We start from the raw sequence: 19,177 nt of genomic DNA, 5'->3' as shown, positions 1-19,177 counted from the left end.
AAGATGTTATGTAAATGTGGACTAGAGATGGATTGCTGCTACTTGCTGGGTGTTGTTGGCAGAGATTTGTCCTGAAGGTGATAATTCCTTCCAGCGCCTCCTTTAAACATCCCAATAAACATCCACCAATTATCATCTGTGAGAGAGCCTGTCTCAAGAAAACTAAAGGAATTAAAGCAAATCCAACAACAACTCATTCAATACCTCAAAAAAAAAAAAAAACACTTAAGTGAAACATTATAATCATAATTAACACAAATGAAAGATTTGGTCCCAACCTTGCAATAGCCTATTTCCAATTTTCCAAAAGTATCCCTTTAATCACTTTCTTTCAACTTTAATTGAAAAATAAATTGTATTAATTAGCCTCCCATGCAGTAAACCTGAAAGAATGTTGGTCTGTCTTCAGGTGCAATGTGGAATAAAAATTATAATCCACCCACAACAACAACAACAAAAACAACTGCATCCCCTCACACATTCATGAAGGTATAACAATAGATGGCAAATCACAAGTTTATTTGTTTTATAAATAAGTAGAATAATTTGAAACAAGCTCAGGATTGTTGATATTCTCTCAAAGAACAATTTCCTCAATCAGCAGGAAGTGCCTTTTTAAATGTTAGATGTTCATAATGTGAGCCTCTTGACAGGACAAAGGAGTGAGGAGACAGATGCAGGCCCATCATTTGCAAACCCCCATCAGGAGGAGGATGCTGTTTCTCCATCAGCACATCAGCCCTTTTCTCTCAGCATGGGCGACACTCTCCAAGTGTCTGTTTCACATCAAAGAGGACGTGGCTGAATAACGGTGACATTGATTAATGCATTGAAAAACATCCCAACCTTCAGCCTGTCGCCTCACCTTTTCACAGAGCTCAGTGAACAGAAGATAAGACACACCGGTGTGACAAAGTTTACAGCTCCAAATGTATTCATGGAGCTCCCTCTGTTGGATGGAACTGGCCTCGGAAAACACTCACACATATCCAAAGTTTTAACAGTATTAATAAGATAAACGGTGATTGTAACAACAAGGAAAGAACAAGTCAAGATAAATGGGAATATGACTGATAATCACAGTATATCTGCAAGAGGAAAATGGGTGAGTAAGAAAACTTTGCAAACTTTCTGATATGACAAAAAGAAAAAGTGCCAAAAATGCAGCGAGCTCTCCATGGAAAAGTTGTTTCCCCGACAAATTAATAATAATAATAACAGGCTAATAATAATAATGAAAAGGAATGAGAGGATTCTTTGAAAATGTGAATGTGGATTTTTTTTTAAGAGAGTTGTAAATTTGTTTTTATCAACTAAAATTCTCCTAAGAGACAGAATTTATTAACAACAGAGCTGTTCATATTTAATGCCAAATTACGCACAGAGGATGTCATGTTAAGGAGGTCTTGTAAAGAGTATAGCTGCGTTGTTGTCTGTCAGATTTGCTCACATTATGTTCTCCTTGGTTATGTGTTGTAAACTCAACATATATAGTATAGTAGGCCATTATTTAAAAGACTCTTGGGATCAACAGCCTGAAGGCAGACAAAGCGTGAAAACGGACACTCGCTCACTTTAAGTCTGAAATATAAATGTTTTTTTTAAATATATATATCACTCTGGATAATTAATTTTTCTCTTGGCTTTAAGCAATATATTTTACCAGCATTATTTAAACATTCTCGTGAGACTTTTAACCTGGCCGATTCATGCAGGCAAATTGAACTTTTTTTTTTTTTTTTCATTTAAAATAAAAAAAATGTTTTAAATGATAAAATGAGGCAAAACTGTGCATAATTTAAAACTGATAAATGTATTATCAGCTAAAACTAACAAGTGCACTTATAATCTGAAATGACACAATTATTTTTGCCTATTGAAAATAGGAGTTTAATAATCTGTGATTCTTTAAATTAAATATTATCCACATGAAGTTCTGTTGGAAATATACAGACTGTAAAAATAATCCCTTCATTTTAAAACTTTTTAAAAACTTTTTTTTAAGCCCACATTTTTACACTGAGCCAAGTATAGTTATAAAAACTTCATCATCATCTTAAATTGTTGAAAAGTTGAACATCTGAATGGACAATTTAAATAGTCCAAGTCATATTTTCACTGGGCAGTGTTTTCAATAATAGAAGGCTAAAGCTGCTATAAACTTAACATCATTTGAAACAAATGTTCTGATTAGAAAAGTCACAGTTGGTTTGCAATTTTGAAGGTATAATGTAGGCTAATTGTTGGTGCATGCTGGGTATATTTGAGAATTTCGAGCCATAAATCCTGAGTGAAAGTTGTTTTCATATCTTTCTTATTTATTCACATTTCATGTTGGACATCAGTGAGTCTGTGAGTTTAGTGATCTATAAGCTACTAAAATATCCTTTGGGATGAATATGTTCTATCCCATCTTTCGTGGTTTTATTGCCAAAGAAAGCAACCTATTATTTAAAGTGGCAATCTCGATTTTAATTTAAATAAATGTCTGTTAAGTCACTATATCTGTGGCCAAATGAGGTGGTGATGAAGCCTATATGGCCCACTGATGAAAGTATTGCAATATTTCTATATATGCAATATTATGAAATGGGTGGTGACCAGATGCAAAACAGTTTTATAACTGTGGCCATGGTAGTAGTGACATTCCTGGAAAAAAAATGCTATATTACAGTTTTTCTCCATTGTATACAGACAAAAAATGACATTACATTCAATTCAAACTTTATTGCAGACTCAAGTACCAGATAAGAAAAAAGAAAAAACAACAACAATACATTTCATATAATACATTACAATACAGGAAGCACTATTAAAAGTCATGATTAAAAGATATAAAAAATATAAATATTAAAATATATATACATACATCAATGCCTTACATATAAATAACTATACCAGTGCCTCACAGCTGTTAACATTAGTAACTACAATTTAAAAAAAAAAAAAAAAACTTTAAAGGTCCCATATCGTGCTCATTTTCAGGTTCCTACTTGTATTTTGTGTTTCTACTAGAACATGTTTACATGCTGTAATGTTAAAAAAAACAACTTTATTTTCCTCATACTGTCAGCCTGAATATGCCTGAATATATCCTCTGTCTGAAACGCTCCGTTTTAGCGCATTTTGAAGGAATTGCAACAGAATTGCGTTGCTAGGCAACAGCTTGGGTCCATGTTTACTTCCTGTCAGCTGATGTCATTCACATACACTGCAACTGGAAATAAACTGGGACACATTTAGAATGTTTACGTTTAAATCTGTGTAAAGGGTCTAAATATTGTATATTCGTGACATCACCAATGGGCAGAAATCCTGACAGCTTGTTTCAAATGCAGAGTTTCTGAATACGGGCTGTGTGTATTTCCCTGTGGATTGAGTGTTTCGATACTTTCACAGTATTTATAAAGGACTTAAGCCTGCTTTATAATAAAAAAAAACATGACAAACTCACTTTTTTATAATATGGGACCTTTAAATTTAAATGTGAACAAAATAGAGGCTACCGTACTAGGTTGAGCAACTGGTCTGTATTTCAGTGCAATCATCTGGAGCCTGTGTTTGTAATAAAAAGTAGACCCCTTGTGGTTATAAAGGGAAATAGATGCAGAGAGCTTAACCGAGTGGGAGGCGGCAACCTGACCAGACAATCATAGACTCTCTCAGAGCTGTTATAGCTGTTTGTTCTGGTCGGAAGAAGTCATCAAGGAGCCTGCAGGAAGAGAAAAGATGGAGAATGAGAGCAAGAGGAAGATGAAGGAGAGATTTGGCCTGAGGCGGGACATCTTTAAGGAGTTCCTGGCTGAGTTTCTGGGGATATTTGTCCTGATAGTGAGTACCTCCCTCTGCACCTGTCATCCAGCTTAAACAGCCGCTTTAAAGCTTTGAACCAGTATGCTAATAAGGTGTCAAACTGGGTCTCCAGGGGACTCTGGCTGCTGTCTCTCATATGTCTCTATTAACAGATAGTATATTCTGGGAATAACAGACTTTGTCTTTGATGTGCTGCAGCTGTAATTTGCTCCTGACAATCATAACAAGATGTGACTGATGTGGGGACTGGCTTTCTTCCTCACAACTCCTCCAGAAGTGCAATGTGTAACATAAAAAGATGAATCATTATAACTGTAATGAGTCACTGTCTCATTTATGAGGTTATGGGGGAAAAGAAATAAACATGGGATTAAATTAATTATAGCAGCTCACTTTGTTGTATAGACTTATATTGTTTTTCTGCTTACTGATCATTCCTTGAAAGAGTTGTCTGCTTTTCAGTCATTATGTGTCTGGACTGTCCTCGTCTCCACCTGTCACCTCTGAGCTCCACCTGTCACCTGTGATGCCATATCAGGGGAGTGATGCAGCTTCCACAACAGCTCCTTTTTTTTACTGCTCTCCTCCCAACACTTTAATTTGGTCTGAATTACTTCTGCATTTTACCTAATAACTGGGGGGATTCATTATTTTCTTTCCGGGCTCAAAGCAGGACAAATTGCTTGTGGCAGTCAGAGGCTGTTGGTGGACAAGAGGGCTAGTGTTAATGGCGGGTATAATTGGAATAATTAAATACAATGAGTCTTTCTACCTCCACCCTTTTGTGTTTTTGTTCTTGTCTGTGTCCCAGCTCTTTGGATGTGGTTCAGTGGCCCAGACGGTGCTGAGTAGAGGGACTCTCGGGGAGCCCTTGACCATCCACATTGGTTTCACTCTGGGAGTCATGATGGCTGTCTACCTGGCAGGGGGAGTGTCAGGTAAAAGTAGCCCACACTTTGTATGGACACATGCACATCAGCTCACATTCATTACAATACTAAATCATCCACTTTCTCAACTCTTGCAACTAATGATTATTTCCATAATCAATTATTCTGCATATTATGGCTATACAACTAATGATTATTTTCATTGTTGATTAATCTGTTGATTATTCTCTTGGTTAATCGATTAGTTGTTTGGTTTATAAAATGTCAGATAATGGTGAAAAATGTTGATCAGTGTTTCCCAAAGCCCAAGATGACGTCCTCGAATGCATCCACAACTCAAAGATATTCAGTTTACTGTCATAGAGGAGTAAAGAATTAATAAAATAAATATTCACATTTAAGAAGTCGCAATCAGAGAATTTTGACCTTTTTTTTTTCTTAAAAATTCCTCAAACCGATTAATCGATTATGAAAATAGTTGGCAATTGATTTAATAGTTGACAACTAATTGATTAATTGATTAATTGTTTCAGCTCTACTGCAGATTAATCAAATAATCGGTCATTAAAATTCCAAAAGCCCATGGTGACATTTATATATTGCCTTCAAAGATATTCAGTTTACAGTGTTGTAAGAGAGAGCAAAGCACACAGTCTCACAATTAAGAAGCTACATCAAAAGGATGTTTGGCATGTTTACTTGAAAGAATAAGTTAAGATAGTTGGAGATTCATTTTCTAACGGCTAATTGTTTGAGTGACTAATTGTTTCTACCTGCAAGCACGTTGACATTAATGCCAAGCTTTCTCTTTAGTTTAGCTGTTTTCTCATCTCTCTGGGGTTCTCCCTGAAAGAAAAACAAGGAAAACATATAATAATTTGATATTTCTGCCTGTAAAAAGCTACAAACACAGGCTGGTATAAAGGTCGTCACTCAGTGTTTGTCTGTGGTAGAGATGCGATCTTTGGTCGTGGATCTCTGGCCGTCTCTTTGCTCTTACAGCGCAACAATGATTGATATCACTGCCCACTGATCTAGATAAAGTGATGGCCTAGACCAGTGCAGAACTGTTATGAACTTACAGTATTACATAATGGAGAGCATTCAACATATAGTAACCTCTTTTCTAGTCTAGAAGGAAAGAATTAGGCTCTTACTCCATTTTTTTATCCATAGCTTTTGTATGTGAATTAGTATTTTTTATATGTATGTTTAATTTGTTTTTACATGTCCCATTTGTCTACTTCACAAATGAAGTCCCTAATGGAAATTAAAGTAATTTGAATTTAATTTTCCAGTGTAAGAGTGGTGTCAGTGTGCTTAAGTTCTGGAGATATTGTATCCTAATGTCCAAATGGGACTTTTTGGGGTACATTCCTCCAGGATTACAGTAAGATGAGCCCTCTGTGTGCTGCCAGCAATGATAAGGATAGGGAGGGATAGTTGTTAAATGTCACAGTGCCTCTCATGGGCTTGCTGAGCCAAAACGGTGAGTGTCCATTAATCAGCAATCAAGGGATTCATTATGTCGAAGGTTGCGTTGTGCAGGCTTCATGGTTTTGTGGTAATTTCCAATACAACATGATAAGACAAGGACATCCAATGTCCAATAGGATGGGTGCTGGATCAAAGAAATATAGCAGAATAAAACAGATTGATCTGCACACCAAATAGCTCACGTTAGACTGATTTGTATTATGCTGCATCAGGCTCTTCCTCAGACTTCTGTGTGGTCATTTCCACCACTGTTTGGAAGTGAAAAATCATCATCAAAAGAGAGTTAGATAGTTTGACATTTTGGGAAACACACCTTTTTTCTCATATCTGTCTGTTAAATATGAAGTTACAACTAGTAGACAGTTAGCTTAGCTTAGCATAACGACTGAAACGGGGAAACAGCTACCACTACTAGCACCTCTAAAGCTCATTCATTCACACATTATGTTTTGTTTGTTTAATCCACACAAAAGCCAAAGTGTAAAAACAAAAATTATTATTGTTATTATTGGTGCCTTCAAATGAAACTCGTGAACTCGTGTTTACAACATGGGAGGTCGTGTACACAATATGCTTGGCGTTCAAGTGGTTAAGTCGTGAGAACACCGCTGCTAAGCAACGGCAATATTAACGTTACTGTCGGCGTCTAGAAGCCACAGAGGCTAACAATTTAGCAAGCAAGTAGGTAACATAATGCAGCAAATGCAAAGACATAATGCCAGAGGAAAAAGATGAGGTCATTGGGAATATCAACATTTTCATCCGACATATTATAAAATTATGAAGAAAAACAATATACGACTAAAATTACAATATATTGAGTTATTATGCACCGAAAAATGAACTTCCAAGGCCTCCGCCATTTCTGACAACATCAACAAACACGTCACAACTCGTGAACTCTCAGCTTTCAGAAACTTTCCACTTACGAGGTCGTGAATACGACATTAGGGGGGCGTTCATATGGACTCATCTCTTGAACGCGGTAAACATGACCCCATTTGAAGGCACCATTTGTGTCATACTACGCTATTTCTTTGCTCTGAGCAGTTGCCAGGCAACCAGCAGAGACTCCGGGAAGTTACTGATCCCGGTCAATAAATATGAAACAGTATAGCCTATAGTTATTTTTACACTTCGGTTTTGTACGGATTAAAAAAACGAGATGTAACATGTTAAATAGTGAGCTTTAGAGGGGCTGGATTTTGTTCCCTTTGGACAGAGCCAGGCTAGATGTTTCCAGTCTTTGTGCTAAGCTAAGCTGAAAGACTGGTTTCAATCTTCTCATCTAACTCAGCATGAAAGCGAGATAGCGTGCTTCCAAAAAATGTTGAACTATTCCTTTAAAATCTTAAAAAGTCCATGCCATACAGGCTTTGTATTCCTAAGTAAACAGTCTCGGGATGGTACAAATGATCCTGTGTCATGTGTTTTAGTCCATTAATGATTAGGCGGAACTAATATATTTTGAGTATTTGAAGAGATTTCAAATGATTCATGAGAAATTTAACTTCAATATAGGATGGAAATATGTGGAGTGAAACAGACTTTACATCTCTATTTTGCTTAGGATGGCTGTTGTTGTTGTTGGTCATCCTGACTATACAGTGTTACATGTTTAATGAGAAGAGTTGTAAAGCTTCAGAGGAATAGCAGAAAAGCCCGAGGACAGAGAGGTTAATATATGGAGAGCTTTTGCTGCATGACTGGGCCATTCAGCCCCGGGGTCCATAGCTCAGTGGGAAGCTTCTGTCCAACGACATCTCTGAAGATGATCATAGGTATTGGACTAATGAGCTTTACTGGGGCATGGGTCTCTGGAGAGGAGGGGGGTCAGGTGTGACAAGCCTGGCTTACTAGGCTTCCCTACCAGGGCGGCCCCATAGGAGAAGAAAACACAATTGTTTTCACTTTGTAGTCCCAGATTTCAGATGACAGTGTACCGTAAGTGTGACACATCATGGTCACTCTAATGACCTGCAGTCTACGTGTGCCTTAAGCAGATTCAGGCAGATTATGTCACATGCAATTCAGACAGGCCGGTCTGGCTGGTTGTCGTGGTTAGTGTTTGTGAGCAGGATGGGGAGATTAACAATGGGCGCATGGCTGATACCCCCAGTGGTGTTACCACAGCGAGGTCAAAGCCAAGATCCCAGAGTGTTAAATAAATGACCCCACACTGTCATCACAGCCCAGTAACATTTGGCTGGAATGTGTTCAAACACGCCTCTTAAGGACAATGTAGAGTGTAGGAAAACAGGCCGACTCTGACGGCACACAAACCCAGTGCTCTTTGTTTGAAAATATCCTGAAAGTTTTGAATGAATGAGCACCAGAGGGTTTGAACACAGGCACTAAATGATCAGACAGCCTTTGTTTTAATCCACTGAACTCGGTTTACTTTATCTCGTAAGACACAAGCGACTTTTAAAATGCTTGGCCAAGTCGTCCTTCGCAGCTTGGTCACAGATGTTTGACATTTAGAGCTGAAACGATCAGTGAATTTATCAATTAGCCCATCGACAGAAAAATAATTGGCAGCTATTTTAAAAATCAATTATCATTTAAAGGAGAACTATATTGATTTGTATACATCAAAGGTCTTTTAAAAAGAAGTTCAATAAAGCTGCGTGAAATCTGATAAATTGCCTCAAGTGATGTCACTTGAGTCAGCGTCGTTGGGGCAAGTTTGAAAATGAAAAAAATTGGGGGTGTGGAGTTCGAAAGAAGTGCACTTACCAGCTCGAAGCTACATTAGCCGCTACTTGCATAACATACCTGAATCTCTCACCAAACTATCGGCAGTAGAGTTGCATTGTGGGAAATGTAGGTGCCAGGTTTTGACACGGAAGATGTAGATAAAGACCATAGCTCTCATTCTGCTGCATAGATTTCGATAGTTTTTCATCGCGAGTCCGACAGTGTTACAGCAGTCCGATGCTAAGTCGTTGCTCCTTTTAGTCATTTCTCAAGCAAAAACACAAAACATTTGCTAGTTCTAACTTCTCAAATGTGAGGATTTTATTTCTTTGTCTTATGTGATAATAAACTGTCTTTTGGTTTTGAACAGTTGTTTTTTTTCACAATTTTCTGACATTTAAACAATTAATTGAGAAAATAACTGGCAGATTAATTGATAATGCAAATAATCTTTAGCTGCAGCCCTAATTCGATTTTTTAATGTTTTGAGTCGTAAAAATGTTGGTACATTTTGTCACTTCCATTTGTTGTTGTTCCTCGATTTTGCTCATCTTTTTTGTCGCATTGTTCCAGGAGCCCACTTGAACCCTGCAGTCTCTCTGGCCATGGTGATCCTGGGGAAGCTTCCTCTGAAGAAGTTCCCTGTGTATGTGGTGGCACAATTCCTGGGGGCTTTTGCTGGATCCTGTGCTGTCTATGGGTTGTATTATGGTGGGTGCAAATGTGTAAATGTCATCACTACCAGAGAACTGTCTCAGAAAGGATTATCTGGATAACCTTTCAGAGGAAACCCAGAACCCCATCAAGACTGAAGAGAGATAATCTGGGTAGTTTAAGAATCCTCCTGCAAAGTTTTTTCCTTTTTTTATCTGGATGCTGTTTTTATGTCTGACTTATTAGTGATAATTGAATAAATATTTGCTTATCTTTATTGTATTTTCTTTTCCACAGATGCTTTGATGGACTATACCAATGGAGAATTTGAGGTTATTGGTGCAAATGCCACGGCCAACATATTTGCCTCATATCCTGCAAAACATCTCTCAGTCGTAAATGGCCTTGTTGATCAGGTGGGGCTTAAGACTAACTTACAATTTATAAGTAATTTCCCAATGATACACATGGATAACAATACCTAAACCAAGTTATACAAACTGCCTGATAACATGTAAGGAAAATATGTTTTGAATCTTGTGTCAGCTATTAGCTTTAGAGGGCTTTCCCCCCTTTTCTATATGGAATTATTGATGTCAACTGCGTATATGGAAGCCACTAGAGCATACAGAGATGCATGCAAGTTTAGTGCAGTCATGGATGATTGTAAGCATAAATGGACATGGGAATTGTTTGCTGATGTATGAACAATTCTGCTCCGATGCTGAGAATAGCTACCATCTGTCCTAGATGCGTACGAGGCAAGATGCACATATTAGTTTATGTATTTGTGAAAACATTTAAGGTCTAAGCAGTATTTCTCTTTTGATCATATGAATTTGAGGTATATTCACATTCATAAGAGGTTGTGTTTTAGATGAAAACTTAGCATTATGTTAAATGATTATATTTCAAAATAACGCTATAATTTATGCCAATGTTTACAAACATTACTAATGTAAACAAAGCGACTACGCCATCAGAAACATTAATAGTTCTTGTTCAGTTGTTATGTAGAGTTATGACGAGATCTACCAATGAATTTGAGAGTAATAGCAAGTGCATGGTGATATTTGGTAATGGGCATTTGGCATTTTGTTTGTTCACAAACGAGTGCCTTTAAATGGTTAGAGTCTGTAAAATGAAACAAAATCTATATTTTTAGATAATATGTTTATGATGTGAAATATACAGCCATATGGGGCTGTGTAGTAAAGCTGCCTAACACAGACTGAAACCAGGGGAAAGGGGAAGCCCCATAATAAGCTTAGACAAACTAACGTAGGGCAGAGGTCACCATGAGGATACTCAACAACAACAACAACAACAACAACAACAAAGACATGTTCTTTTATTTTTATATTTCAGGATTGCTCAATTCATATAGAACTGTTTGTGTTGTTGTCATCTCAAATTTTGTGAATATAACTGATACGTGATGCTTTTGTTTTTAAGATAATTGCAACTGCCGCGCTGATCCTGTGCATCCTGGCCATCACTGACAGGAAGAATATCGGTGCTCCAAAAGGCATGGAGCCTCTGTGCATCGGCCTGATCATCATGGCCATCGGAGTGTCCATGGGTCTGAACTGCGGCTATCCAATCAACCCGGCACGAGACCTTGGCCCACGGTTGTTCACGGCTGTGGCCGGGTGGGGGATGGACGTATTCAGGTAATTTTACTCTTAAAGGACCAGTGTGTGAGCGCCGCTGTAGCTCACCTGGTAGAGGCGTCCCATGTACCAAGGCTGAGTCCTTGCCGCAGCGGCCCGGGTTTCCAATCCGGCCTGTGGCCCTTTGCTGCATGTCATCCCCTCTCTCTCTTTCTCCCTTTCAATACTACGCTATCTCTGTCAATAAAAGGCATAAAAAGCTAAAAAAAAATAATCTAAAAAAAAAAAAAAAGGACCAGTGTGTAATAATTAGGAGGATTTATTGGCAGAAATGGAACGAAATATTAATAAGTATGTTTTCTTTAGTGTATAATCACCTGAAAAGGGTATTTTTTGTGGGTCGTCTTCATGGAGTCCGCCATGTTTCTAATAACGGACAAACCAAACTCTGTTCATTTTCCTGCTTGGGCCAGAATCGATAACTTTACTGGCTGCCGTCGCCGCCGCTGCTCTCTCTCTCTTGCTTCACCACTCACTTCCCACGTACACACACACTCTACTATACGCACTCTACTCTTACAACAGCTGGCTCTACAGAGGGCCATTCACGTTTTTGCCACCGTAGCTCTCCTACACGCTTGGCACACAGGAGAAGCTGTAATCTGCAACCTCACCCCTAGATACCGCCAGATCCTACACACTGTTCCTTTAAAGAAACAAAAAGGTGCCTGTCATTTTAAAGCACAGTGTTTGAAAAATGCAAATATTAAAAAAGAAAGTGTTTAACAGTTTCAAATATCCAGGACTATGTTGGGGATTATTATCAGAAAAATGGAAGGCATTTTTGTCACCTGCCTGAGAGAACTATTAGTCCATTATTTACTGCTGCTCTCACTCTCACCACTGCCTGAGACGTAGTAGTAGATGTGTTATGTAAGAAACTCTGCTTTTAACCAAGTGGCTGCTCTCTTCTATCCCACATTAGGAACAGCGTTTGTAGCTCCATCTCTGCTCTCTTGACAATCTGAATTAATATTTCAAAGACCATTCGTGTTTTTTCCTGCATTTTTAAAAAGGGCTTTGGGATTTAAGTGAATATGAAATATTCAATGCTTCATTACTCAAGTGGCACGATTGTATGTTCCTCAGTCTCTCTTTCTTCTTTTTACTCTCGCTTTATTATTGCACAAAGTTCAACCACAATTTAATAAAACAAAAAGCAATAACATCACACAGCGAAGGTGCCGCTCTAATGTCACCGAGTCTTACACTCAGATACTGTCTGCATGTTGCAAACACGAGGGGGGACAAGGTGCATCCCTGTCTCACTTTCACTTTGGACTTTGTCAAAAATGCAAACAAAGCTGTCACGCTGCATGTATATAAACTAAATGGCTCACAACAGCAGACTTTGTATACGGTACTCCTACAGGATACCTCCTGGAACATTTCCAAAATCTACAAACTCATATAGGGTGGATAAGCAAAGTGGTATGACCTCTCGATTGTCTGTGCAGGGCTAAAACGTTGTTCCACTGTTCTGTGACGTGGACATAACTTCTTTCCAGTATCTTGATTCAATGTATCCTCATACCCTCATATAACGGTGCCATAACATTGTTTCAACGGCCTATTATTCCGAAAACCCAATAGTCGGAAAAATGTCCCATTGGACCGAAAGCCCATAAAGCCCATTTGTTACACTGATATTCTTACCTTAAACCTAACTAATTCCACTCCTCATGCCTAAACCTAACTAACCTAACCAACCTAACCAACGGAGGCAACGAGCAATAAGAGTTAGAGTTGTGGGTCATGCCTTTGTCAAAAAACACAGGACTTTCACCCAGAAGACCACTGTTGGTGTCTCGTGTGAAACTGACTTATTTTACTTTTGTTTTCTTACATAACTTCCGTACTTCACTAATGCCAGTTACGTAACAAACATACTTATTTTACATAACAAACATACTTATTTTAACCCAAACCATGATCTTTTCCTAAGTACTTAAGTTGCCAAAACCTAACCACGTAGTTTTGTTGCTTAAGTAAAACTGAAATCTAAGTAAACCTACGTTGGAAGTTTATTTTGAAAAGAGACTGTATGCATGTAACGAGCGGAAACTGTAGGTTTCATGTGAACACAAAGTTTATTTTCAAAAGACACTATGGCATGTACCGAGTCTAAAGCTGACGCTAGAAGGGTACCCAGAGCATCATAGTTTGGGAGTTGGGAATGACAACGTGATGGCTTGTTTGACCCATCCATTCACCCAGACCTCCTGCCTATATACGTGGAATTTGTCACTCTATATACTACATCACATGACTTCTTTAGTGGCAGCCCTGCACGTCCTGGCTCATGATTACGTGGGTTATATACGAATCACAGTGTATTACTTCTCATAGGTAGAAGTACAGACAGTGAATGAGAACAGCCTGCTTGATTTAAGCTTTAATTAGTAGTGTGATCCCTTGGAAAGTTGGAACGCATTCCTCTGGTCGCCTTTTACAGGCTCTGAGGATGACAACGTTGGCTAGTCAGTGACTCGGTCAGTCGGTCGGACTCTTGTGCCAGTTCTGAGACTGTTTTATCCAAAATCACTGTGACACTGACAAGGCACGTTAAGGGTTGCACCGTAAAATATTCAAAGCTGATAGCATTTCAGGAGTTGATCTCAACCCCTGGCACCCATCCTAAGAGGAGCTTTCTCACTAACCGATGAACTCTGCCAATGAGATACCGTAGGCTCGGAGCTTCCAGATCTTCCCAGGTCACGTTTAGTTTCTCAAAGTGTTTATTTTTCACCAACTTCTCCAGATGAAGTCAGTGCTGTCCTTGCTGAGAACAATGTCCTGTTTTCTGCTGAGATGACGAATGGTTTAACAGAATATCTTTGAGGTGGTTAAAAGATGTTCTCTGACTGTAGTTTCTCAAACTCTAATACTGGGGCTTTTACAGACAAACGTCAGAAATTGGAACCTTTTTGGCTTGGCGATGGGTCTCTGAAGCCTTATTTCACTGCCATAGTTGACCGTTTTAACTAGCAAATCAAAGCTTTTCTTTTATTCACGTGTTAACATATATACATTTATGCTGTTTTTGTCTTTGCCATCAGTGCTCTGTTTATCACTGGCCCTGCCTTGTTCCTTTCGCTTTAACCCCTGCCCTCAAAAGTGTCTGTGCCTGCCACCCTGCATTAAGAGTGGAGAATATGTGGTTGTCAAACTAAGTCCAAAATATAGCTTGGATGAATATGACACTTTTATAAAAGCAACATAAAAGCAGGCCTGAGTGTTTTTTGTTTTTTTAAAGGAGTACTTGATTTACCTTATTTGATTTAGTAAATAACATAAAGAAGGATTGAAGGCAGTCTAAAGGCTTGCTATGGTACAGATACTGTGTCTCCATGTCACAATTATTAAGTATCACCAGATGGCTCTTATATAGATATACAGCAAGATTGCTTTAATGCACATATAAGCCCTTCGTGCTATCATGTTCATATCATGCATAAAGTGTTTGCTAAATCTAACATAATCTTTTACACTTATGATATAAATACAGCGGCTACAAATGCAGTCCGATCCATTGGAGGTTGGCGCATGGCTCCATACAATGTCCACATGGTGTCAATGTGACCCACTGTCTCCTGGCCTGATCATCTTAGCTGTGGTCATAGATTAAAGTCTATAATCCAGCCGCCTTCCCTCTCTAGTCTACTTCCTGAATGCCTACAAGGCCTATGGAAAGGAGGCTGGGTCACGGGCGGACATGGGTCTTGGGGTATGGGGTATAACGCATGTGCAGTGTAACTGAAGCCATGGTCGTGCGTTGCGATCGGCTCAACTTCGGCGAGTGCAGACCAGATTTTACTGCGCATGTGTTATACCCCCAGTGATATGACGCATGACCCAGCCTCCTTTCTATAGGCCTTGAATGCCTACAGAAGAGAGAGATGACCTGCTCAGATGCTTGTTTACTTTCAGGCCTGTGCATAAGCTCTGTTAACTGAAGTCCTTTCACCTGCAGTAAAAGCTGCTAACAGCAACATTGACCCGCAGGAATCTAATCTCCCTGCTCTGTCTGAGGTCGGCCAGAGTGAGAATGAGGACACATGCAGTAGGTCTAATGCACAGAGCTACTTAAGACTTGACTGTAATCTGGGATAACTCGCCTCTGGTAGGATGATACTAACATAAACATACAGATCGGAGAGGCAGTGTACATTATTTCATTTAAAAGAGTACTCCGGCAGTATTTCTATAAAATTGGGGGACTTGCGAGAGACAGATAAAAAGAAGAATGGTCAAAAGTGAAGCCAAGGTTGAGTTATCCTCACTTTTAGTGGCTAGTATGGATCAAGCTGGATGCTACACATAATGCAACTCAATCGCATCTTTCATTATGTCATATCTGAGTTTTACATCCCAGTCATAATTATGATTGGAAAACTTTTGGGAAATCTCCGATATATTTGACGTATAATGTGTCAGCACAAGTGTAAGACAACCAAACCAACATGGATGGTAAATATAAAGGTATGGACAGCAGCCAGCTATCTTAGCTTAGTTTACCACAAAGAGCAGTGATTCCAGCGAGCCAAAAAGTAGTCTGCAACATAACCATATATATATATATATATATATGGTAAGATTTTATTCATGTAGGATGCTGTGTAAATCATAGTAAATACATTGAAATTGTATTTTGTCATATTTATTAATGTGTATGGGTCGTCTCTGCAGAGCCGGAGGTTGCTGGTGGTGGATCCCTGTGGCAGGACCCATGGTGGGCGGAGCAGTAGGAGCGGGCATTTACTTCCTCTTCATTGAGTTGCACCATCCTGAGCCTGAAAAACAGGAGGAGAACAACGTCCAGGACAAATATGAAATGATAACTATGAGTTAAAATTTAGATCAAGGCTTGCAAAGCAACAACGCAGCTGGTTTTCACCCTCAGAAGGTAAAAATGTTCATCAATGAAGCGGTTTATACATTTGTACAACAAAAAGTCTGAGAAAATTTACAGATAATGTTTAATATAAAGCATTCATCTGTCTATACAATTTTGTAGTCATTTATAAAATATGCATGGATGTTTTATGAAGCCTTTAAATTCTCTTCTGTTTTTTCTCTTAGAAGGACTGGTCTATTTCTAGGTTCCTGGTTTTATCTGCCTGGGGCTCTTTCATATTTCAAAATATTAGACTTGCTTGATGAACATATTCTCTTTGGACATCAAGCTTTACCTTTAATTCTATGAAATCATAACCTACTATGGAGAGTTTCCTCTGCATTGTAGCTATACACTTTTCTTTTTTAAAGTCTCCTATTTCCTAACTGGGATCGTCTCCTCTCGTTAGAAATATTTGCCAAGTTTCTGTACAGCATTTTTGTTTTTACTACTGTCTACCTAACAAACCGGGGCATTACATATATGTAGCACTTAGGAGACAGTTGATTTAATGTGGAAATATAGTAATTGATGTTACTTTTAGCCAAGTAATTATGTGTTTGGTGGAGTGACTTCCTTATTCTATTTCACTTCATCCTTTGCATATGTGTAAAAAAAAAAAAAAGTGTGATTGATTGCTTCATCATGCTTACAGCGTTGTAGTTTTTATAACACATTATGTAGAAAATCCAGCCTTAAATGATTCTACTGGCATGCTTACTTTGTCATCATCTCCGTAATACCGTGGCACACGAAGTTGTGTTATATTGCTGGATTACAAATTTACTCGTTACAGACACCCTTGGTATTGAAAAGCCATAACTTACATGAGTGTAAAAAATAAAATAAAAACATGTTAATTTCCAGCAGAAGCTTTTCCTAATGTTTCAGAAATCCTTTTTGAATTGTGTCAGTGCACATGCTGTATCAGGGGCAATATGCAAACACTGACTTTAAACTGTTTACATTAAAAACTCTTCTGAGCTGAGGTAAAATGTGTAATAAAGCACAAATTTAGGAGTTTAGCTTTGTTTCCAACAACAAATTGCAAAAGGGACAATACTACTTGGAAATGTAAAATGGAATGACCTTTATTAATCGTGTTTTTGTGATTCATAATGCTTCATATCCTGTGAGTACAGAAATATGAATTTCAAAGACAGGCCATGATTTAGAATAATATGACTTGTAACCCAGCCTGGAAGACAACAGGATGCATATAGACCTATGCTGATGTTAATGCAGGTATCTGACATTTGAACATGCATTTGTACATACACAAATTGTGAGATTATATTGCACTGCACTGAATGTCATTTTACAACACATGACAATTGTTTGGCAATATGACAATCATTTAAATTTCAGTTGTTTTTTTTTGTTTTTGTGAAACAGAAGCCTGAGGCACACACGTGAAACAGAGATTTTTCTATGACGTGGATTAAACATGCAGTGCATCTTTTGGGACTGCTTTCACCAGAACCATCGTTAACACTCATGCAGAGTGCCCATTATACTTCAAACCCTGTTTGTGGCTTACATTTGAATCAGAATAATTACAGTATGCATGTTTGAAAAGCAGTTGAAGGTGTTTGTTTCACTGTTGTTCAGTGAAATGGCGTACACTTGATGTCAGTGCTTGGGCCAGAGTGGCAGCCTGTCAGGAAGTAAAACTTTATCTTTTTGTATGTTTTTTGTTGTTGTTGCTTATTTGCTTTTTCTAAGGTAGTTACATAAAATGATCTGTCTTTGTCTGTCTGAATCAACTGTTTGCCCTTTTACTTAATGTTGAATAAAGTATGTTGAAATTATTTGTTTATATTGTTATGTAGATGCTCAAAAAAAATAACAACAAATAAAAAAAAATAACTTAAAAAGGTCATTGTTTAGTATGTCAAAAAAAAAAAAAAGGCATAGTATTAGAAGTTGTCGAAAAAATAAAAAAGTCATAGTATAGCATGTCAAAATATTTCATGAAAAAAAGTCATAGTCTAGTATGTCGAAATATTTCATGTATAAAATAGTCATAGTATAGTATGTCGAAAAACATTCATGGAAAAATTAGTCATAGTATAGTATGTCGAAAAACATTCATGAAAAAAATTCATACTATAGTATGTTGAAAAATGTGTATGAAAAAAAGTTATAGTATAAATTGTCGAAAAATGTCTTAAAGAAGTCATAGTATATCTAAAAATCTCATGAAAAAATTCATGGTATAATATGCCAAAAAATGTCATGGAAAAAAAGTTATAGTATAGTATGTCGAAAAAAAAAAATTAAAGTATAGTTTGTTGAAAAAATAAAAAAAATAGTCATAGTATAGTATGTTTAAAAATGTTATGAAAAAAGTCATAGTATAGTATGTCGAAAAATTACATGGAAAAAAGGTCATAGTTTAGTATGTCAAAAAATTTAATGAAGAAAATTCACACTATAGTATGTTGAAAAATTTCATGAAAAATAGTCATAGTATAGTATGTAAAAAAAAATCATAGAATAGTTTGTCAAAAAAATTAAAAAAGTAGTGGTATAGTATGTAAAAAATAAGTCATAATATAGTATGTCGAAAAAATGTAAAAAGTCCTAGTATAATATCTTGAAAAAGTCAGAGTAAAGTATGTCGAAAAAATAAAAAAAAAGAGTCAAAGTATAGTATGTTGGGGAAAAAAGTCATAGCATAGTCTGCAAAAAAAAATAAGTATGTTGAAAAAAAAAAAAAAAAAGTCATAGTATAGTATGTCGAAAAAAAGTCATAGTATGACATAATAAGTATGTGGAAAACTGTCAGGAAAAAAATTATAGTATAGTACGTCGAAAAATATCATAAAAATGTCATAATATAGTATGTTAAAAAAAGTCTAAATAAAGTCATAGTATAGTATCTCATAAAAACATCATAAAAAGTCATAGTATAGTGTGTCATAGAAAACTGCTTTTAATCTCAACTACACATTTATTACGTTTCGTAAGTTTTCGTGCATCTTGCACGGTGGTGATGCCGTCACGGTGACAAAATCCGCTTCTGTGGTAGTTCCTGCTATAGTTGTCGC

General features: G+C 37.5%; 1 protein-coding gene across 1 annotated transcript; it reads left to right on the top strand.

Annotated features, from left to right (window-relative positions):
* Positions 1-3,526: 3,526 nt before the first annotated feature.
* aqp9b (aquaporin 9b) lies at positions 3,527-17,935 on the top strand. The gene is made up of 6 exons (XM_037789072.1): positions 3,527-3,831; positions 4,625-4,751; positions 9,474-9,611; positions 9,852-9,970; positions 11,010-11,227; positions 15,917-17,935. The coding sequence occupies exons 1-6, from the start codon at positions 3,730-3,732 to the stop codon at positions 16,077-16,079; spliced, it is 867 nt and encodes a 288-aa protein (XP_037645000.1). The 5' UTR covers positions 3,527-3,729; the 3' UTR covers positions 16,080-17,935.
* The last annotated feature ends 1,242 nt before the right edge of the window (positions 17,936-19,177 follow it).

The sequence above is a fragment of the Sebastes umbrosus genome, chromosome 2 (genome assembly GCF_015220745.1).
Source record: "Sebastes umbrosus isolate fSebUmb1 chromosome 2, fSebUmb1.pri, whole genome shotgun sequence".
Lineage (NCBI taxonomy): Eukaryota > Metazoa > Chordata > Actinopteri > Perciformes > Sebastidae > Sebastes > Sebastes umbrosus.
The sequence above is the reverse complement of the archived record's forward strand: the minus strand, read 5'-3'. Positions and strand labels throughout refer to the sequence as shown.